The sequence below is a fragment of the Mastomys coucha genome, unplaced genomic scaffold (genome assembly GCF_008632895.1).
Source record: "Mastomys coucha isolate ucsf_1 unplaced genomic scaffold, UCSF_Mcou_1 pScaffold15, whole genome shotgun sequence".
Lineage (NCBI taxonomy): Eukaryota > Metazoa > Chordata > Mammalia > Rodentia > Muridae > Mastomys > Mastomys coucha.
The window spans coordinates 21,677,367-21,700,115 of NW_022196897.1; the positions used below are offsets into that span (position 1 = coordinate 21,677,367).

Genomic DNA, 22,749 nt, shown 5'->3' on the forward strand with positions numbered 1-22,749 from the left:
GAGAGAGAGAGAGAGAGAGAGAGAGAGAGAGAAAGGGGGCTCAGGAAGTGACAGTGTGTAGGTAGGTAGCTTTCACAATCCCTGCCTGTCTCTGCAGGGTGAGACTCTGGCACCAGCAGTGTCCACTACCGGTGCCAATGGCAAGCTCACACGAGAACCTTGTGACACACTGAGAGGCAAGCCCCTTCCTGCTCCAGTCCTAAAGAAGGACTACTGCAAGGCTCCTGGGGACAGACCTGAGAGTGGGTTCCATGCCTGACCAGCCTCTCTCAACCCTCAGGTCCTGGGACTCCTTGCTGTGCAGCATCCATGACAGCCACTTCAGTGACCTGGGGGCCAAGGGAAGGGCTTCTGGCTGCTCTCACAACCCTGTACCCTCTGTAACCATTTCTCACAGCACCCAGAGCCTTCCTGGTGGGGACCCTCATAGCTACAGACAGACCAACAGCAACTGGTGATGTGGGGTGTGCCAGCATGTGGAAGCCTGCCTTCTGCTGGCCATCTTGCTACCCTGAGCCAAGAGCCAGTCTATAGAGGATCATTAACTCTTGTAGTGGAGACCCCAATTCTATAGAGTAAAGTCTGGCAGTAAAAGATTCCAAGTCCAGAGAAAACTCTGAGAAGATACAAGTGTCTGGGGAGGTAGAGAGGCCCTGCTGTTCACCTGAAGGTTGGGGCATTTGACACCCGAATGTGGGCACAGAGGTTTCAGGACAGGGCTCCTTATCCTGGCAGAGGTGAAGAGGGGTTGTGGGATAGCCTGGGGTGCCCCATTAGGCGAGAGGCATTTATGTTAGTGGTTGCCAAACATGTTCAATAGATCAGAACTGGTGAGGGGTGGGGGCTCTGGAAATACTTTCCAACAGAGAGGAGGTCCCTGAACTACTGCTGTCTTGAGCTCAGTCACTCTGTGTGGATACCCACACAATATTCAGCCTGTGGAGGAGGCTGTGGCCAAACTGTAGCAGATCTCAGTCACGTTGTGTGGCCCCGCCAGCCTCACCACACACCCAAAGGGAGCCCTGAGAAAGAGGAGTAGCTGAGGTCAAGACTAAGGAGTTGCTCAAGATAGTGCCATGTGACCTGTGAGTCCTGTCTTCCTGTTCTGGATCTTGGTGAACTCACTTCTAAGATGGGGTATGGCCAGCCAATTCCAGGGGTGGCACAGGCCCATCCTTGGTGGCAAGCAATTTCTACTAAACAGCTGGTGGCTGAGGGGAGCCCATCAAAGCGCCCACAGCTCCTGCCACTTTCCCACCCTCTAGTGACTCTTGAAGGCACAGGACACCATCCCATCAGGTTATAGCCAGCTGGCTACCCAAGACACTTCAGGCGATGGTCGGCACAACACTGCCACCTGGTGGCTTCTTAGGTGTATGCATGCCAGTGAACAGTAATACATTAGAGCCTGTTAGCTTTCTCTTACTCTGCTGGGGCTGATGGAGTGGTGGGTGGGAGGAGGAATGTTTGGAGGATGGGGGTCATGTTGGGAAGACTGTAAAGGCATCAGTCCTGTGGAATCCTTTGTTCCTAGGGTTCCCAGGGTGGTGGCAGAGAGGCCCAGGAACCTTCCATAGAGCCCATGACTAACGACCACCTCCCGGGTAGTTGTACAAGGCACAGGCCCAAGCAAGGGTACTTCTTGGAACTGGAGCCTTTCCCAGGGAAGAGCAAAAGCATAGACGGGCAGAGGTGCAGGAGGGCTTAACGGTAGAGGCTTGAGGGGGGAGGGCCCAGGGGCTACTCCCAGTATACAAAGGCCTGGGACATCAGGACAACAGTTCAGACAGAGGAGGTACAAGCGGGAGAGGACAGGGATGGGGTTTTGTTGGTGGCTGGGAGTGTCCCCAGAAGTGTCCAGCAGAAGAGGCAGTGCGTGCGTGTGTGTGTGTGTGGGGGGAGAGGTAGCTAGACCACAGTGACAGTAGCACACAGAAGACAGAGAAGATAGGTCTATACCCTTGTGGTGGGGGCTGGCCATCCCGGGGCAGAGGTGACCCCCTGGGATGAGATATAATCAATCCTCCTAGGCTAACTGGGATGTAATTTTGAGTGGTGGTCATGGGGTTTGGAGTGGGTCTGAAATATTCATTTTCTTCCTTCCTTCCTTTCTTTTTTTAATGCCTACAGCACCCGGTATTCCCAAGTGGTCTCCCAACCAAGTACTAACCCGGCCTGACGCTGCTTAGCTTCCGAGATCAGAAGAGATTGGGCGCGTTCAGGGTGGTATGGCTGTAGATGAAATATTCATTTTCTAGTGGCTTCTAGGTGACTGGAGTTGGGGTCAGTTCTGAGAGCAAGCCTGACCAATCATGTGACCAACATGACCATGGTGATGCGGGGAATGTAGGAGTGGGAGGGTGAGAGGCTAGACCATGGTAGTCAGGTGGGTGAGGCTGTACCACAAGGAGGAACTAGGGACAGGGAGGATAGGGTACCCCACTTTGAAAGCCAGCAGTGATTCTCAGATGAGGGAAGGAAAAGGCCCTCGTGGTGCCAGCAGGGTAAGGGCTGGTGACGCTGCCTGAACTGTCTTGCTGCCATTTCAGAAGTACGCCATGCTGTGCCCAGCTCCCAGGGCAGAAGGCTGCTATTTCAGAAGTATGCTCTGATGTGGGTTCTCAGGGTGGGAGGAAGCCCACGGGGTAGTGGCACGGTCTTCATTTAATGCTGTCTGTCTGGCCTGGCCCCAGAATATCCTAGCCTGAGACTAGCGCTGGGCAGATGGGAACTGCAGCCTTCTGGGTAGTGGGTTGAGGGAGCAGGGTTGACCAGGCAGTGGGTCTCTGGGAGGGGCAAGGAACTGCCTTCCAGTTCATCGTCTGAATGTCTGAATGCTCCTTTCTTTGCACTCTGGCTTGGAGTGGAGAAGGAGTTGCAAGCACACACTTGCCTTTCTCTGCACTGCAGCCCAAGCACACAGAGACCCTGGGGGTTGACACAACACACAGATCCCTCGGCCCCCCGCCCTCTCCCTGGAGTTTTTTCCTTTTTAGGTTATCTTGGCTAGAAAAAGTCACCTCCCCCACCCTTGTTTTCCCCAATTCCCCAAATGAAATTTCAACATATGTCCCCCAACATAATCCCCCTTAGGCTGTGGATAACCTTCCCACAGACGATGTCCTCCACCGGGGATTCTTCGTCCCCAAAATGTTTGCCCAAGAGACTAGGGCTGCTTCTGGAAGCCCTTTCACTCCCTTGGGCAAACAGAGAGTACCTTTGAAGGTGGATTTGAGCCCGGGTCTGTTTACTCAAGACATTATTCTCCTGCATAAGGAAAACCTGCACTTGAGTACAAACAGCAAATCCTTTTTGAATTAAAAATATTTTCAATTAAAAAGCATTTGGTGTGCAGAGCCCAGTCCAGCTGAGTAGCGAAGGGCAGGGTGCCCTCTGGTGGACACAGCCTGTCATTGCAACTGTACTGCTGGCCTGACCCAGGAAAGAGATATCACTGTCAGAGGCTCTGTAGGGGACTTTCCCAGAGGCCCTAGGACCTTGTCATAGACAGCTTCAGGCCTCTTGGGCAGACAGGCCAGACAGCGGGTCACAGTTTCCACAAGCCCTTGCTCTCACGAGACCAGTATTGTGTTAGGAGGAGGTGGCAGCATCATGGACGCCAGGTTACTGCAGGAGCAGGGCTTGACTGGCTTCCCCAGCCACTCACAGGGGAGCTGTGGGAGTCACTGGGGTGATCTGTGTGAACACACACAGCGGTGCTTGTGCCCAAGAGGCAGAGATGGGGAAAGCTGCAGCATTTATGACAGGCCCAGAGTCCTTTTAGTGGTTGGTAAGGGGAGGCGCGCCTGCCACAGAAGTGCTACCTACCAAGGGGAGGGGGCAGTGGCGGGGGTGGGGCTGGTGTTCACGAGTTGTACCTGCTCAGGCCCTGCTCCTCTCCTCATCCAGTGCCAGTCACATACACAGGGACAAGGAAAGCACAGGGACAAGGAGGGCAGGAGGGCTTTTTTTCTAGCCCTACACTCTGCAGACAGGAAGCAGGCCGGGGGAAGGGTCTAACTTCCTGAGACCCCAGAGTGAGCCAGGACAGTGTTGGCCCTGGCCCAGAAGGGTGTCTGGAGCAAATGCTGAGCTGGACAGGTGTCCGTGCCCACCCCTTGATGGGCTGCAGGTGGGACATGGCGCCAGGTGACAACCAGAGCAGAAGCAGGTTGCATGACAGCAGGTCACAGAAGGTCCTGGAGCGTGGAGCAGTCTGCAGGCCCTAGGCAGGGCCATGAGTGTAGGGAACTAAAGGGCCAGAACAAGTAGAGAGATGGTTCAGGCGTGGGGAACAGTGGAGGGAAGGCTGGGCTCTCACAGATGACCCAATGCTAGGGCAGAGGGAGTAGAAGAGGCTAGATCAGGCAGCCCAGGAATTTAGTCTAGAACAAAAAATAATCAATTTATTAAAACATCATGAGATAGTTCACTTACTTTTTTTTTTTTTAAAGACAAGGTCACTCTGTGTAGCCCTGGCTACCCTCGAATTTACCAGGCTGGCTCCAAATTCACAGAGCTCTGCCAGCTTCTGAAGTGCTGGTACTAATGGTGTGCACTACCATCCCTAGCTCAAGTTTTTAAATTTTTTGGAAAATACTGTTTTTGAGGATGAGCTTTGTAAACAACTGGGCAGCTCAGAGAAGTTGAAAGGCAGGACACAGCAGCCCACCAACCTGCTCTTCAGACCTCTCTTGGGCTACTCCATCAGCCCCACCTCCCTGGCACTGCCATAGCCTACACTCAAACTCAAATCCCATTTATAAATACATCCTTAGAGCTCAGCCCTTCCTCACCCACAGCTCGGCCTCCAGTGACCCTCCATTCTGCCAGGCACCCTTTCCACTCATGGGCTCCATGTTCTCCAAGCTGTGTCTTGGACCTGGGGAAGGACTGGATGGGCCTGCTGTGGGGCAGGCCTGCTGTGGTGGGGCCTGCTATGCGATGGGCCTGTTGTACTGCTGTCCTGGGATGGGCTAGCTTAGACTTTGCGTCTGCCCTCTAAGGAGGACTCTAGATATTCCACTTAGCCTGCAGGGCTGGGAACTTCTGGACCCATGAAGTCCTCAGGCAACTGAAGGGCAAGGATGAATGACAGAGAGGAGGAGCTGGGGTCCATGTCTTGTCAATGTTTTCTAGGTGAGTCTGTGTCCCCTGCTTCTTAGACATGGGCAGACTGGGTGACAGCAAAGGGCCAGCAAGAGTGTCACAGGCAAAGTGAGGGAGCTGGGCCCCTGATAAGGCAGAATGACTAGTGCCATGACAGTGAGCACACTGGTTCTGTCCTCCCTCCATTTGGTCTCAGCAGAGCCACACACTACACAATTCCCATGGAGTGACTGTCAGCCTGCATGCCTCTCCTGGAGAGGTATACACTTCCCAGTCAGGCAGGGGATTGAGGCTGCCACATCACAGGGGCAGCAGTATCACTGTTGACAGGGACACATCATACAGCAGGGTGAAAAGCTCTGTACCATGACTATTAAGAGTTGAGAGGACCACCAACCAAGGAGTGCACATGGAGGGACCCACGGCTCCAGCCACATATGTAGCAGAGGATGGCCTTGTTGGGCATCAGTGGGAGGAGGGGCCCTTGGTCCTGTGAAGGCTCAATGCCCCAGTGTAGGGGAATGCCAGTGTGGGGAGGCAGGAGTGGGTAGGTGGGTGGAGGAACACCCTCATAGAAGCAGGGGGAGGTGGATGGGATAGGGAGTTTCCAAGGGGTGGAAACTGGAAAAGAGGATAACATTTGAAATGTAAATAAAGAAAATAACCAATAAAAAAAAATGTTGAGAGTGAAAGACAGGCCGAGGAGCCACACAGCTGAGACCATGGGAGCAAGCTTCTTCTACGGATACAAAACAGCCTTCCCTTGCTGGGGTCCCACAGGCAGGCACCTGTGGGTGTAGCCTGCTTGCTGGGGAGACCAGGGATTGGGAAGGACTGTGGAGCTGTATGTGTGTGCGTGTGTGCATGCATGTACAGATGAATGGAAACCACAGTTGTGGTTGAGATGGCATTTCAGAATTCACCTGGACATTAAAAAAAAAAAAAAGCCTGTAACACTCCCTCCTCTAGATCAGTGCAGAAGGGACATTAGAGATGCCGCCTTCAGGCAGGGAACGGAAGGAAAGCCACACGGGGTGCTCTCTGGAGGTCCACTCCATCTCTGCTACAATGCCGGAGTTTGTCACCTCCGCCTGGCAGCTTTTTCTAGCTCTGCTTGGGGGACTGCTGTACTTTAACATGTGAGATAAAAGTCCCATAAACCTGAAGAAAAAAGTGGAATCCCCCTTTGAAAGACTGGCAAAAACCAGCCGTTCACCCTGACTCAGGTTTTGCACAGGTAGGGGTGTTGGTGACAGAGCCCTGACAGAGAATGCTGACTTGAAGCGCATCTCTGAGGCAGCTCCAATTCCACAGCTGGGTGCTCCAGGCCACCGTGCTGACAAACTGTGGTAGCCACTCTCAGGTGCTGCGGCCTCCAATAAGACTCAAAAGACGGAACGGCGGTTCTCAACCTGTGGGCTACAACCTCCTGGCAAACCTCTACCTCAAAAAATGTTTACATTATGATTCACAACAGTAGCAAATTACAGTTATGAAGTAGCAATGAGATAGCTTTTATGGTTAGGGTCACCACGACACGAGGAGCCGCACTAAAGCACTGCAGCACTAGGAAGGCTGAGGACCACTACGGCAGAGACGCAGTCATTGCTGCAGCACAGCAATAGAGATGCAGTCATTGGGAGAACTCACTTCTCTTCCAAGGGAGCTGAGTTTGGATCCCAGCACCCACACTGGGTGGCTCACGGTTCATAGCTCCAGCTCCATAGGGTCCGATTCTGGCCTGTGAATGTACCCTCACACACGGCATACACACATGCAGATATACAAGAGGCAAAATACAAAAGCCCAAGACAGCTGGGGACTCAGAACATGGTGGGAGAAAAACCAGCCATGTCTACAGAGAACTGAAAGCCAGCGCTGAGAGGCTGCACATGTCCCAATGAGATTATGCGGGAGAGAGAAACCCAAAAACAGGAGAAAAGACAAACATACAGGGTAACCTAATGGCCACTGGCGTGACCTGGAAGGCCAGCTGAGGGGAGGGCACACCAGGAAGGGGCCAGGGCAGTGTCTGGGCTGCTAGTCTGTGGGTGACAAGGACAGCAGCATTACTGCTGCTTGAGGTCAGGAGAGGTCTGCTCCAGAAGGACAGCCAGCACCAGGAGTTTTCTCTATGCGTGTGACAGAGATGGCACAAGCCACGGCCTTGCTGATGGGAGCCATAGAGATATACAACACCCAGCCATGTCCTGAAAACAAACAGGAGGGGGCTAGGCACGTAGCTCAGTCGATACAGTGCTGGCCCAGAACGCACAAGGGCCTGGGTGTGATCCCCTGAACTGTAAAAACCTGGCCTGGACTGTACGCCTGTAACCAAGCACTGGGAAGTAAAGACAAGAGGACTGGAAGTTGAGGGTCATCCTCAGCTGGGTACAGAGTTTGAGGGCAGCCTGGGCTACTTGAGACCCCATCTCAAAAGAACACAGAAAGAAACACATGAGAACTCATTAAAGAAAACCCTTTGCTTTCCCATTGGCCAATACTCAAAGACCCGGGTAAGCAGGTAGACATGCATGGCACTTCCCATGCATATAAAGTGTCAGCCACCCTATTACCCATGAGTTCAGTGCAGTCTAACAAAAACAGAATCTTCAGGAGGGGTGTGATGTCCCCTTTAGGGCTGGGCTCTCCAGAGTCTCATTGTCTGTGGTTCTGTGCTTGGTGGTTCTTGTTATTACTGCAAGGGATCGTCCCTGATTGGGGGATGTCAGAACCCTCCCCTCTCAGTCAGACCCCTCCTCTCTGAGGCAGATGGTGAGATGGCTCAGTGGGTAAAGGTGCTTGCTACCAAGCTTGACGACCTGAGTTCTATCCCTAGGACCTACCTGGTAGAAGGCTGCAAATTGCCCTCTGCCCTTCATATGTATGCACTGCAAATAAACAATGTCCTGAAAACTGTTGATGGAAGATGGAGTGGTGGTAGCACACATCTGTAATTCCAGTTCTCTGAGGTGGAGGCAGGAGATTCATGAGCTCAAGGCCAGCCTGGACTATACATCGATTGAGACCCTCTCTCAAAATAAAACAAAACAACAAAACAGTTGTACAATTGCCTCTCCTTGGAAAGCTGTAAGGTTCTGATGGAATAATCATGCCTCTAATTAGGAAAATTCCGGGGGCGCATAGGGAACTCAGCTAACCCACCGTGTGTGAGAGGGTACCACAGAGCAAGAGGCAGCACAGAAGGCATGGGAAAAGCCCCAACATGCACATGGAAAGATGGGAAAAGATGACACGGAGAGCTGGCAGGAGAAAATGATCGGAAAACTGCCTAAACCTTAGAAATAATGCCAGCTCTTTACTTTCCAGTACATGCCAACTGGATCAAGGAGTTGGTAAGTGTTTAATATTTTAGTATTTTAAAATATAAAATGCAGAAGGGAATGCAGTGGTTGTTATTGTAAGAATGCCATGAAAACAGAATCCAAAGCATTTCCCAGCCCCAAGGTCGCCATCTTTAAAGGATACAGGGCTCTTAAAACGAAGAGGGGTGGGTCAGCCTGAGAGGGAAGAGTCTGACACAGCCCTCCAATCAGGGAAGCTCCTCCTTGCAGTAAAAACAAGAACCACCGAGCACTGAACACACAGAGAATAAGAAACTGGAGAGTCCAGCCCTAAAGGGGACATTTGTGTCACATCCCTGGGCAAGGCTCTGGGATCTGTATGGAAGAGGGGACTGAAAGACTTCTAAGAGGCAGCAGCAGGGGCTGGAGAGATGGCCCAGCAGTGAAGAATGTACACTGCTCTTGCAGAGGACCCAAGGTCTGTTGTTCTGTTCCCAGCTTAAGTTGGGCAGCTCGCAGCTGCCTGCAACTCCAGCTTCAGGGGGATCTGACGCCTCTGGCTTCTCCAGGTGCACTCACATGCATATGCCACATCCCATGTAACTAAAAATAAATTCTTAAAAAATAAATAAAAGCAGCCAGAGGCCCACAGTAACATAAAGAAAACGTGTTTCCCAGACACCAGGACAGACGACCATGAGCTCACAATTGTGCCGGCATGCTAAGACCAGCGCAAGCTCCAGCCAAGCAGAATCCTTGCATCGGGGGCCATGATGGAGATGAAAAAGGATTGGCATTGGCTAGCTGCTAGAAGAGAGAGAGTCTTTGTCAATGTAACATATCGAGGAATGACCACACACTAGGGAAGACTCAACGTCACCAAGGCAAACTGGACTCTATGGAGATACAAAACCAAAACCAGAAACCAAAAACCAGAAACCTCAAAGTTAGGTGGAAAGGGGTGGGAGGGTAGAAATGGGAAGAGTTGGGGTATGAATACATTTAAAATACATTGAATGAAAATTTCCAAAGAATTAATAAAAGTATCACTAAAAAGCAAGTGAAAAGGCGTTGGGGAAAATGCCTTAGAGATGTGGTTTTCAACCTGTGGGTCGCGACCCCACTGGGGATCAAACATTTTTCTAACAGGAGTCGCATGTCTTACAATCAGATATTTACATTATCATTCATAGCAGTATCAAACTACAGTTATGAAGTAGCAACGGAACGATTCTATGGCTGAGGGTCACCACAGCCTGAGGAACCCTGTTAAAGGATCGAAGCACTGGGAAGGCTGAGAACCACTGGATTAGAGGGTAGTGTTTGCTATGTGCATATGTAAACCTGAGCTTGGCTCCCCAGAACTCACACAGCCAAGCTCGCCAGTGTGCTCCTGTAAAGCCCTCCCTGTGCAGCAGCAGCAGCAGCAGCAGCAGCGTCCCTGGCTCTCAGGCCAGCTGGGCTAGGGAACAGCAGCTCCAGGTTCAGTGAAGAGACCTTACCTCACACGTTAGGTGGAGAGTGACAGAGGACACTTGATGCTCACCTCTGAGCTCTGCACCCCAAGGAGGGGAAAGATGAGGGAAAGGGATGGAGGTGGAATAAACCCCCACTCCAGGAGCACCAAGTGAGCAAGCAGCGAACAGCCAGTGATGCAACCGACCAGTGTGGGCACCATGGAGACCAGCACCTCTAGAGCAGGCAGCACAGTGTCTCCAGGCTGGGATGGAATGTAGACAAAGCTAGCCTTGTGCTCCTTTGGTTAGAGCTTAAGTCGGCTCATCTCCATTTGGAAAGCAAACTAAATTTCCCCTTCTAAAGAAAGCCATACCTAGGGGAGCAAAGCCACACACACAGCAAATCAAGTTACATGCACCGAGAGAGACAGTTACTGGGGTGAGCAGGTGACTGGATAAGTACATATTTTTAAGGGCATGTCATGTGGGGTGAGGATGCACCCCACAAAGCCACAGACTACCCCCCACCCCCGTGCCAAGCATGAGAACTTTCTGAGCTGTTGGTCAGAGGGGACTACTATACAGCTTATTGCTGTGTTCTTGTTTACCTCCTAGAGCAGGAAAGTGACACACTGTTGCTGAAAGACTGGGAGGAATCCAGCTAGAGCTGAGTGGAAGCTTGTTCCCTGAGGATTAGCCCTCAAACAGACAAAAGTGCTAGGTGGGCTGCCAAGGAGAAAGCAGTGAAAAGTCCTACTCAGCCTGTGAAGCACCCCGAAGAACAGCATGGAGAGATGCACCAGAGGGCAGTTGTGGCCCCTGTACCTTAGAGGTGACCAAAGCCTTCTAGTCAAACTTAAGGCTGACTCAGTGTGAGAGTACTCATGCCGGATACTGTAACCTAGGCAACTACCTACCTGTGCTGGTGAGGCCATGGCCCTAGAAAGGAACGTACTGTCAGTGACAATAACTTCTAGCAGCATTCTTAATCCTTCCCCTTATGCCCACAGATAAGCGTGGCTCTCACTCGTCATCCAAGAGGCTTCTTTTCACAGAAGACAAGACCATTACAGAAGCCACACTGGCCAAAATGCAGAGACTGTCTGACGGTGGGGTGCCCAGGCCCAGCTGATAGAACCTGTACTCGAAAGATTCGGGAACACTGCAGATGGCATGGGGAGGAGTATGGGAGGGGGAGACTGTCAAAGCCAGTGAGCCAGGATGCCAGCTACAAGGTAGTTGTACCTGTTTAATCTCAACAATATGGCTGCCCAAACAAGATCTGCCCAATGATGCCATTAGCTGACATCCCAACACTGATGGGGGAAAATCTTACACAGCTCCAATATTAGAGGAAGAGCTGTCAGCAACTAGCAATTGATGAAAGATGGAAAGCCAATCTTCTATAAGATGAGTCTCTGATAGGTTACAATCCTATGTGGTCAGCCCTAAGCACAGGACAAACCAGCAATACTCAATGGGCTCAGGAGGGTGTGTGTGTGTGTGTGTGTGTGTGTGTAATTGAAGTGGTCATGAAGTTGAAAGGGAGTGGGAGAAACACAGGAGAAGCTGGAGGGGGACTGTAGTGATGGAAATACAGTATTCTTGTATAAAACTCTTGAAAAGGTGTTTTTTTTTTTTTAAAGGCAGGGGATGTGGCCAATAGAAGGAATGGGCTGCAAACTGCATTTTGGCCAGCTGTGGCTTCTGAAACAGTCTTCATCTGCTGCAGAAGAAGTCTCCTTGATGAAGGGAGGCTACACTGATCTGCAGGCATGAGGAGGAAGAATTTAGAATGTGCAGGAGTGGGAAGCAGGTTACAGAACTGTGATGGCAGCTTGCTGGTGGAATACTGGTTAGATGTGTGTGTCTGAGGTAGGCCGCAGGGGATATTCACTCCTTATTTCACATGTTTCTGAGGTTCTATTTTTATGCGTGTGCATCTGTCTGTAGGGAAAACACAAAGTATTGAAAAGTTGATGCCTGGGCAGGCAGAGATAGCTCGGTTGGGAAAGTGTCCACCACGCAAGCATGAGGAGCTGGGTTCAGATCACAAGCATCCACGGAAAGGCGAGTGCAAGCCCGGTGGTGGGAAAGAGATCTCTGGAGCTCACTGGCAAAGCTAACCTAGCTCAACCAATGAGCTCCAGGCTCAGTGTAAGATGCTGTCTCAAAAAGTGAGGTATAAAGAAAATCAAGGAAGATTGCCTCCCCCTTGTAATGATCTCCAACTGGGAGGAGTCCCAAGTTTGCTTCAAATGGTACCATACCAGTGAGGTCCTCTTCAGTGGGAGAGGGGGATTAATGCTGGTCTGTGGCATGGACTATGGGTGCCTGTGGTCAGCAGAATGTGGCAGGGTGAACCAACCCCCCTCACACTTTGGAAGGCATCTTTTATGTCTTTAGAAAAGCCAATTAACCCACCTACTAGGTTCTTTAACAAATTTAAAGGTTTCTTTGTAGCTGCAGCCACTGCATGTGTGTTGATGGTGCAATGAGGCACAGTATAGATGGATGCGGTCAGCTGACTGCCACGCCCCTGCCTCAGCAAGCACCATCTTTTGGAGTTTCATTGTTTTGAGCAGGAATGAGGAGTAAGAATGGTCTCAAGCCAGCGTGAGCTCTGTAAAAATCTGGCTGGCAGCTGGGGCCTTGGAAGAATACACTGGAGCTTATAAGAGTCTACTGGATTAATCACACTTGGTGCATGAGGTAGGAAGGTTTGCTTTCTCAAATATTTTGCCTTCCTGGCCAATAATAAAGCTGTTGAAAGGACACAGGGTGAAGAACATCTTCAGTCGTGTAATCCAGTGCAGTTCAAGACACAACCAGCAGATGGTGCAAAGGGACCACATATTTCTGTGGATGCAACTCAACCGTCATCGAATCAGTTCACATTCATAAGCACAGAGAAAGCTTTCCAAAAGCAGAAGGGAAGGAACAACTGGGCTGGATCTGAGCACTTTGCTGTGATAAAATCGGGACTCTGCCATTTCATTATGAATGCAAAACCTCCCTGGACTTCCTCCAGCAGACCCGGCTCCCCAGCCCACCCTAACCTCGTTCCTTTGAAGAGGCCCTAACAAAGTGGACATCTAGAAGTTGAATTTGAAAATTCTTTTAACCTCATGCTGTCAAATGTGGTTCCATTAATTTTACCTCTGAGTCGTGACGTAAATGCTAGCGGGACCAGCCCCAAGCTAAATAAGCAATAAGCCCCATTTTTCAACATGCAAACACATAAAGATGTCAGCTCAAACTGTTTACTAATTAACACTTAAAAAGACACAAATTAGATATGCGTGGCTAAGAGCAATTATAATCAAGACGAATTCCTCTAGTCATTTGGGAACTGGGAAAAAAAAGCCTAATTGCTGGAACCAATGTTTTAAAAACTGAAATCACGCCAGTTAGCAAATATGTTCATTTAAAGAGTATCTCACGTGACTACACTCCTGAGGCCTGACTACAAACTTGAGAACAAGGATAATATTTAGGGATAAAATTAAAATTTTAAGCTCTCTTAGATTTATAACTTCTTCATTAAATATGTCTGCAAACAGCAGCCCATAAAAACCTGTAGCAATTAAGTGGTTAAATGAGCTGCCTCCCTTGTCAATTTTAAGGGGTGATTAATATTAGATGGTCTCTCTGCTAATGAGACTCTCCTTTTTCAGCTTCCAAGTCCTCTGAAAATGGAGGCTGTCTGTTCCACCAGGAAGCAAGGTAGGCTAATGAGAGAGCCACTAGCCACAGCCCCATGTACCTCGTGAAGGGTTCTGGGTGAGCCTGTTCACACAGGGTCTGCAGAGACTGGCTTCTCTGTACCCGTGCTCTCTCATTACAGGGGTTGTTGCTTCTGATTTAAAAGGTCTGTGTCAGATGAGCCTTCAAGGCCCTGTATCTTGGTCCACGAGCCCTGGGATGGAGAGGGTGGTGAGGTTGGGGTGGAGGTCCATGGTGGCACAGGTAGGTGGAAGGAACAGGGGACTGGGACAGCCAGGGCACGCCCACCCTAGCTGCGACAGGGAATCCATCAGATGGAGAAATGGGACAACTGCTTACAAGGGAAATAAAGAGCCTCGGAGACGGGGAATATTTATATGCCCATCTACTCACTCAGAGGGAAGACACTTCATCATGGATCGCTATGGAATTGCATTTTTTTTCCCGCTCCTCAATGGAGCAGCTTGTGCTGGATGGGGGCGGGGTAGGCAGTGTGGCTTTGTGGGGACAGTAACAAGAAAACAAGATGGAAGACATATCGTGTCAGGCCAGAAAACTTTGCTGTGACTCCCTGGTCACCTCCCATGGGAAGGAGGGACAGCAAAAATCACTCTATTGCCTTGACCCAATTGACAGGTAGATATCCTGCTGAGGCCTCTGTGAAGAGGGCAGACAGGAGTGTGTGTCCAAGCTCTCAGAGCCAAGAGAGTGCCAGCATTCGGGCTGAGTTACTTTACTAATCATGGCTTCATCCGTTTTCCACCACCCACATCTCGGTGTTTTCCATGACCTCTCCCCCTGCCACCATGCTGTGTGATGGGAAGTGTTTTAAGCACCACCTTTCCTGGGTGTCTTCCTGTGATGTAAGGGCGGTGCGTGTTGCACTACCAGGAAGCTCTGGGGATGTTAGAGTGGAGGCACTTGAAGGTCTCTGCCAGCTGTGAAGTGCCCAATAGTGATACTATGCTATTGGGCACTGTGAGGCCTGTGCTCCAGCTGGGGTTGGGGAGGCAAAGGGACAAGCCTGAGGTCTGGGCGTGGATGCAGATGAGATGATCACTGAATACCTGCTGGCTTCCAACAAGCTTTAGGCTCAGAGAGAGAGAGAGACCTGCCTCAAAAGAATGAAGTGGGAAGGTGAGAGAGGAGGACCCCTGGAGCCACCTGCTGGCATCCTTGTCTGGCCTCCACACACACAGGGCCTGCACGGCCCTCTGTGAGTTCAAGACCAGCTAGAGTTATATACTAAGACCCTGATTCAAACCACAAAACAACTACGGGTAGATGAGGCATCCAACACAGGCAGACTGGGGACCTGCATCTTGTCTATGATACCATATCACTTAGATCAACACATTGTACTTGGCCAGACATGTGCACTGCATACCTGTGTCCTGACTATAAAAGCATTATGTGGCCTACACCATCAACACATGGTGCCTGCCATAGACACGCAGAGTCCACAGTGTTCTGTCCATCACACCAAGTCACCTCCACCATCAACACATCCACAAGGAAACCTGTGGAACTTGGAGTTTGAGTGCTGATTGGTTGGTCGTGCTGCCAGTCAGGCATGCTGCTCTCTTTGTGTTGCCTGCCTACCAGGATGAATGTTGCACTCTTCCATGAGTGTGCACGTTGCCCGTGCAGCACCAGGGGACTCAATGTACATCAAGGCTGTGGTGGCACCTGCACCACGTGTGTGTCCTTGCTGGCAGCTGGCATGAGCTTTTGTTGCTTGCCATTTGTCTGAGGCTCGTGCTTCATTTCTAACTATTCTTAGGCTGACAGCAGACAGGCCTGGGCTGAGCTTTAGAAAATCCCCGGCTAGGTGGGCTATCAGGAGAGCATGCTCCGTGAAGTGGTTTGAATGAGAATGGCCACCACAGACTTGTATATTTAAATGCTTGGTCCCCAATTGGTGGAGAGTTGGGGAAGATATGAGGAGGCATGGCCTTGTTAGAGGAGGTATGTCACTGGGGGTGGGCACTGGGGGCCTAGTCTTATTCTACCATGAGATTATGGAGCTACCGCTCCAGTGCCATGCCCACTGCCTGCCACCATGCTTCCTGCCATGATGTGCATGGACTAACCCTCAGAAATTGTAAGCCCGCCTTCCATGAATGCTTTCTTCTATAAGCTGCCTTGGTCATGGTGTCTCTTCATAACAATACAACAATGACTAAGATGCTCAGCCTCAGGTTGGATGGACAGATTGACTAGTTGTCTTCCAGCTGCGCCCTGTAGGGCAGGCGGCAGGGAGTATGCCCGTTAGGCCACCTGTGGTCTTTGTGTTTTCCTAGGAGCCACCTGCTGACAGTTTAGTTAGGCCCAGGGTCTCTGCTAGCCTGTGCCCCAAATTCAAAGGTGGTTATTTGGGCCAATAAGATGGCTAACTGGGGAAAGAGGCTTGTCGCCAAGCATGAAAACATGAGTTCTATCCCTGGAGCTCACATGATGGAAGGAGAGAACAGACCTAAGCAAGGTATCTTCTGACCCCACACACTCTGTGAGGCGCCCACTGCTACAAAACAAATAAACAGATAAAAAATTAGAGGTAATCCCCTGCCTTAAGGATTCTTTTTGTTATGTTTGGGCTGTGGTTTTTTTTTTTTTTTTTTTAAAAGATTTATTTATTATTATTATAAATGAGTACACTGTAGCTGTCTTCAGATACACCAGAAGAAGGCATCAGATCTCATTATGGGTGGTTGTGAGCCACCATGTGGTTGCTGGGATTTGAACTCACAACCTTCAGAAGAGTAGTCGGTGCTCTTACCCGCTGAGCCATCTCTCCAGCCCTGGGCTGTGGTTTAACAAGCATAAACACACAGCGAGCAGAGCACATTTCTAGCAGGCCCTGGGCGTCTTCACCATGCATGCCAGCCCCAGGGACACTTGTTCTAAGGGGCACCCTTCCTGCAGTGTGTACTTCCCACCACACTCCCCCAACCTTTCCTCATCCTCCATAGCACCTTTACTGTAATTCAGCAGCAAATGCAGGCTGGTTTTCTTACCACGACTAACAGTGAGAAACAGAACAAGGCTCTGACAACCCCGATGGCATTCCCAGCTGAGGGAGAGATGGATGGTGGAGACAGCAATGCTATGCACGCTACAGGCTCAGACCCTGCTCCAAACCCAGCCATCTCAGCAGAGCCCTGCTAAGCACTGCTGGTATTCCCATTACTGCGCCACCTAACAGAAAAGGCTCAGAAAAGCCAGTCAGAAGGGTTGGGATCAAGCCCAGGATCTACTTCCAGAGCTGTCCCCAACACCTGGTGGTGTGTCAAAGAAGAAGCCACACCCTAACTCAGAGTGCTGAGGTGAAGAAAATACACCATAAGGACATGCTTGGCAAGGGACCAGCCCCTGGAGTAGAGGGAGGACCCAGACATTTGGTGTTGACATCAGATGCCCTGGCCTGACAATGGGGTCTATCTACTCACTGCACCCAGAACCCAGGTGGACTGACCTTTGAGTCCCCACTATTTCTACCAGCCCAGAGAGACTCCCTTTGAGGGACTTCCAGCCGTAAGATAGGACTAGGCCCTAATCTTGCCTCATACAAAAGAAGAAGGTGGTCACTTGGTCATTTGGGTGAGAACAAATTCTAGGATTGTGACCACAGTAAGTGCTTTTAAAAAAAAAGATGCTGCTGCCAAGGGCCAAGGTGGCAAAGGCAGGGATGAACAGGAGAAAAGGGATGCCAATGCCCCTTTCTCAAGCATCGAAGCCCAGCAGTGGGTACCTGTTGCCTCCAGAGTTTTCCACCTGTTCACACAACACCGGCTGACACCTTTGAGATAGCTTCTCCCATTACCCCAGTACAGACCAGTACTAACCCAGGCAGCCAGGCTGCTCCAATGTCTATGTGACCCTGCTCTATCTACAGAGGTACCTGGAGCAGGCCACCCTCTCAAAGCCTCCCCTGGTCCCATGGGCTTCTTCCCTAGAGGAGGTCAACCTCCTCTAGCCCAACCGATGCTGGGTTCCTGGCAAGCTCTTCTTGAGCATATGGACTGCAGAACCATTTTAAGGGTAGATGTGAAATTCTGCACACCATATTTCTAGCATTGTAGCCAGCCATTTCCGCTGTTGCCAGCAAGCAAACAAACAAAACTGTAGGTGACAATCAGGTTTTTATGATTTACGGAGAATCAAAGACAAAGGGGGAGGTTTTCATCTTGTTTTTGCTTTGACAGGTTTAGAAATTTGTTGTACTGCATTGATTCAATTTTCCTTGATTCCAGCCATCTTTCAATAATGCAGCCTGCTTCTGCTGGCTGGGTACATACGAGAAAACCCCAAGGAACCAAGGATATTGAAATGGTTCTGCCATTTCCATCTTTGAGACAAATGTTCCTCTCTGAGGAGCTGTGGTGGCAGCACGTGACTGTGGCAGTCTTCTCTGCACAGAGAGGATGTGCAGACTGATGCTGGCCTCTGAACAGGGACAAGCACAGCAAAGCCCCCATGAGACTCACTGTCTCAGGCTAATCTCCTCACCCCTTTCTTTTGGATCCTGATCTTGGTGTCTTTCTTATGATGTCCAGATGCATCAAACCAGCTGATCAAATGGGGGTCTGGCTAAGTATGAGGGACCTAGGACACTCCTCTGGAACATAAAGAGGTTTGGCTAAATCTCTGATACAGTACTTGTGGCAAATGATGAGACAGAGAAGGCACTAGCCATAGTCTATGTCAAGGGATGGGTGCAGGCAACGTGACTCAGAGTTTTTCCCTCAGGAGGGCTTTTAGAACAGAGCCCTGGTGGACGGACAGGGACCCTACAGGAGTGAGCAGAGCCCGGAGTCTATCATACTTACCTCCTTTTCAATTTCCGCCAGAGACTTGATGGTGATTCCCAAGAGATCAAAGGGCTGCATCTGAAAATATAGAGCAAGTCACCCTTTTTAACAGCTGGAGAATGCCCCCTTGCTTTTATGACACTGGTGATGTCCAAGCCATCCTACATTCCTACCCCCTCTCATGGGAATGATATTGTGATGTTCAGTCGTTATGGGGTCCAGGGAGAAACCGCAAAGATATGGTGGGCTAAATCTTCATATAACAAGACTGCTTTGCCACATATCCACAGCACTGGGGGGTCAGCTGTGGGGGTGAGGGGATCATGGCCTCCTGGAAGCTGTGCCTGCAGCCAATTACCTCATCCTTTCTTCTGCTACAAAGGAGAAAGTGAGTAAGATTTATGCTTTTGTGATGGAGTATGGGGCTGGAATTGTCTAATCCAGTGGCCACCTTGACTATTGTCTTTACAGAACAGTGCCAGGTTTAAGGAGTTCCAGGGGTCTGCAATACACAGGGAAGCATCAAGTGGATTCCAGATCTTTGGCAGTGATGGGGAGAAGGTGGTGAATGGGACAGTTTTGCTCATTAATGGGCTCTGCAATCCTATGGACACTGGGACATTTCTTGGCAAATACACAGGCAAAGAAGGTCAGCTGGAGGTCCAGAGAAGCCTGGGCTGAAACACATGAGTCTCCCTGTCTGTGAGGCTGCAGGTTCCTTCTAGGTACACTAGCTTTGTTTTTCCTAGGAGTGACAAAATCCCAGCTTTCTGCAGCCTTACCAGCATGTGAAACCTGAGTACTCCACAGAACCCAGGGGTTTGGACTCAAAGTGCTGTAGTGGGTGTAGGGCTAGTCTCTGCACAGGGCCATGGGGGCCTTCGTCGGAGAGGTGAGAGGCTGGTGGGTGGCTCTGGAGTCCAACTGGCTGCCTCATAGTACAGGATGTGTCAGTTTTATCTATCTATCTATCTATCTATCTATCTATCTATCTATCTATCCATCCATCCATCTATCTATCTACCTATCTATCCATCCATCTATCCATTCATCTATCTATATCTACCTATCTATTCAGTTAACTCTCTGTAGAGAGTGTGTGAGTGGGAACACATGCACATGAAGATCTGAGGACGACTTTCAGGAGCTGGCTCTCTTTCCACCTTGCTGAGGCAGGTTTCTCTTGTTTCTGCTATGCTTTGCACTCCTGGCCAGCTGGCTATGGCTCCCATCTCTTAGGGGTGCTAGGATTACACATGCATGCCACTGGATCCGGCTTTTTTCTGTGGATCCCTGGGACTGAATTCCAGTGACTGGACTTGTGCCATAGGCCTTTTATCTGTGGAGGCATCTGGACACCCGTCACCTTTACTTTAAAAGCCATACTTAAAAGCCTGCTAGAAGTGGCATGGGCAGGCCCTTCTGGTCTGGCTGCAGGGGAATTAAACAGAGAAGTGCTTGCAAGAGCTTAACACTGGGCTTGGCCTGCATCCGGGGCCTTGAGCACTTGCTAAATTGGCAGCAACATATTTGTGAGGGCGAACTTGGGACAGGGCCACCAAATTAGACCCTGAGCTCCTGGGGCTTTGCTACCAGTAGCCACAAAATAGTTTGGCTATGCTGGAGATGCCAGCCTGCGTGGTGTGAGGACGGGGCTGCCTGCCTGCCTGGCCCAGGAGCCAGCAGAGGTCCAGCTGTTGCATCATTAGGCTCTAACTATTCCACTAAACTTTCTCAACTGGAGCTGGTGAGCAGGGCAGAGCAGCCTCTCCCAGGGAGCACGGAGGAGAGTGCCAGCATCTCCATGGCAACACAGCCAAGTGGCTCTGCTGAAGTTCCTCAGGCTTCCTGTGTCACGTCAGGAGCATTTTTCAAGATTAAGCGCTTACCAGAAGGGTTCAGAGGAGGCCTATTATATTTCATAAAAATGGAAACGACAGAGCAGGCTGGATCGCCAGCCGGGCGGTTTTAAACTGGGTCCAAGAAAAACACTGAGGGGGTCTTTAGCTGGGCCAAACTAGGGCTGTGGTGTTTAGTGATGCCTCAAAGCAATCTTCTGCAGGAAGGATAAAAGCCAGAAACAAGTTCAGTGACCCAGCACGGTTCAGGCTTGCATAGCTGAGAGAGGGTTGAAGGGTGTCCTGAAGACAGGCACCATCGGAGGGGTGCCTCCAGGAGGGGATGTTGCTTAGCCAGGGCCCTGGCTATGGCAGGCACTGCTCATAGTCTGGCTACTGGCCTGTACTCTTGGCTGGCTCACCCAGCCCTCTGCCATTCAGGAGGGCTCAGGGCTCAACCTGGGCAGAGAGCATAGGCAGAGGCATTGGCCCTCCGTGCCATAGTGGAGCATGCAGTGTGCACAGAATACCACAATGACAGTGAACTACAGCCAACTCCATCACCATGAAGAAAAACCAAGGCCACATGTGGTGGCACAGCACTAGGAAGGAGATCTCTGAGTTTGATGACAGCTTGACATGTATAGTGAGTGCCAGGCCAGCCAGAGCTATGTCTCAAGAGAAATCATGAAGCCTGGGCGGTGCATGTTTTAATCTCAGCTCTCAGGAGGCAGAGGCAGGTGTATCTCTGTAAGGACAAGGTTGGCTTAGTGCACAAAGCTAGGCCAGCAGGGCTGCATTGTGAGACCTAGCCTCAAACAAACAAACAGCCAGACAGACAGACATAGCTCAGAGTAGCTCATGTACACAGAAGCTGAAGGATTTCAGGTTGGGGTGGGGAGGAGAAGGGGCTCATACATAAAACTTACACTTTCTGGAACGCAGGAAAACTTCTCTGAAATCATAAAAGGCACACCATCCATTGCTGCAAGAGAAGAGAGGAGAGGAAGACACTGAAGGCGCCATTGCTGCCCAGGAATCTAAGATGTCAGTACAGAGGACCAGTGAGGGCCTGGCTGCAGGCAGGAGCTACCCAGGTCAAGTGGCTGAGAGCTAGAGTGGGACAGGTGGCCCCTGTTCCCAGTGACTACATCCGACCCAGGGATGCAGATGCCTCTGAGTATAGGCAGTCAGTCAGGGAAGTAGCCCAGGGCTGGTGTGGAAGCCCTTTCCTGCCCCTGGCCAGGAGTCTGACCTATATCATAAATGGTGACAGCAGGAAGAAAGTGGTGCATGGGTGGGGCACGTTCATTGTTCATTCTCTAGGCCGAGCCACAGATCCCCTGGGTGGTGTTGGGTGCTCATGGAAAGACATGTGATTTGGTGGTCAGATGGCCAGGCCTAAGTCCTGGCCTGGGCTTGCAGTGAGCATCTGAAGCGACGTATAAAAGAAGCTTGGCTAATGGCCGGGAGGTGAGCTCTGAGTCTGCAGGGAACATACCCAGGGCCTGGAAGAGTGGGCTCGGTGTGGATGTTGGGGGGAGGAGGCCTGGGGGACTGGGCTACAACACATGCTCACAGTTACTGATTCTTTGTCATGGCTTCAGGGCTGAATTAAGACTTTCCCTGTGTGCTTAGTTTCCACAGGACATGAGAAAGGATGTGGAACGGGCAGCCTGTGTAAGAGAAGTAAGGGACTGGGAAGCCATTTCCTTCCTATGCCACATCCCCTGCAATCTACCTGTGTATGACCTCCATGCCAAACTGGTGGCAGTATGCCACAGAGGAGGGACATGCTGTGCAGACCCTCACAGTGTCACTGTGACAGAGACCCGGGCTGCTGACTGAGCTGAGGCAAAATTCAGCTGACAGATGTAGTGCAGGTCCCTTAGTGTAGGTCCCTCAGTGTAGGTCCCTCAGTGCAGGTCCCTCAGTGCAGGTCCCTTAGTGCAGGTCCCTTAGTGCAGGTCCCTTAGTGTAGGTCCCTTAGTGCAGGTCCCTTAGTGCAGGTCCCTTAGTGTAGGGACCTGCAGCCTGCAGTAAGAGGGTGGTTTGTTGCAGACCATGATTTTGGAATAGACATGGTTCCTCCCCATATGGGGTCAGCTTTGGGGGCTGGGGAAGAGGAAAAGTAGAAGTGGAAAAAAAGAACGCAGGAGGAAGGGATGAAATCTGGTCTGGTGTCTGCTGTGATGGGCCACACATGTATGTTAGGCTGTGTCCATAATGACTGCAGGGAAGAGGGCCAGCCTGCACCTGTGTGAGCCTGGAAGGCTCAACAAGCACCTGTGGCAGGGGCTATCTCCCACTGCAGCTGGGCCATAGAACCCAGAAGAGAAGGGTAATGTCACATGGCATATGTGACATTAACACAGGAAGGGGGGAGAAAAGCCTCACGTAGTTTCACGGGCCAACATTCCAACATCCTAGTACCGCCTGAGAACCTGCCACAGCAGACATAGTCCCACACACCTGAGAACCTGCCACAGCAGACATAGTCCCA

The 22,749-nt window shown here is 50.8% G+C and overlaps 1 protein-coding gene, 1 long non-coding RNA gene and 1 pseudogene across 5 annotated transcripts in view; all 3 read right to left on the reverse strand.

Annotated features, from left to right (window-relative positions):
- Mvb12b (multivesicular body subunit 12B) overlaps positions 1–22,749 on the reverse strand; it is a 163,512-nt gene that overhangs the window by 3,918 nt on the left and 136,845 nt on the right. For all 4 annotated transcript variants that reach the window (XR_004118528.1, XM_031369922.1, XM_031369925.1 and 1 more), the window contains 2 exons: positions 21,176–21,231; positions 18,427–18,486 (listed from right to left, as the gene is read on the reverse strand). Coding sequence is in view for 3 of the 4 variants with exons in the window: in XM_031369922.1 (XP_031225782.1) it covers positions 18,427–18,486; positions 21,176–21,231 (116 nt within the window). In the remaining variant the exon portion in view is untranslated. The remainder of the gene's footprint in view (positions 1–18,426; positions 18,487–21,175; positions 21,232–22,749) is intronic.
- LOC116092682 lies at positions 2,122–2,240 on the reverse strand (annotated as a pseudogene).
- LOC116090039 overlaps positions 22,538–22,749 on the reverse strand; it is a 496-nt gene continuing 284 nt past the window's right edge. Inside the window, exon 2 of the long non-coding RNA XR_004118529.1 lies at positions 22,538–22,726. This is a non-coding gene — a long non-coding RNA (uncharacterized LOC116090039). The remainder of the gene's footprint in view (positions 22,727–22,749) is intronic.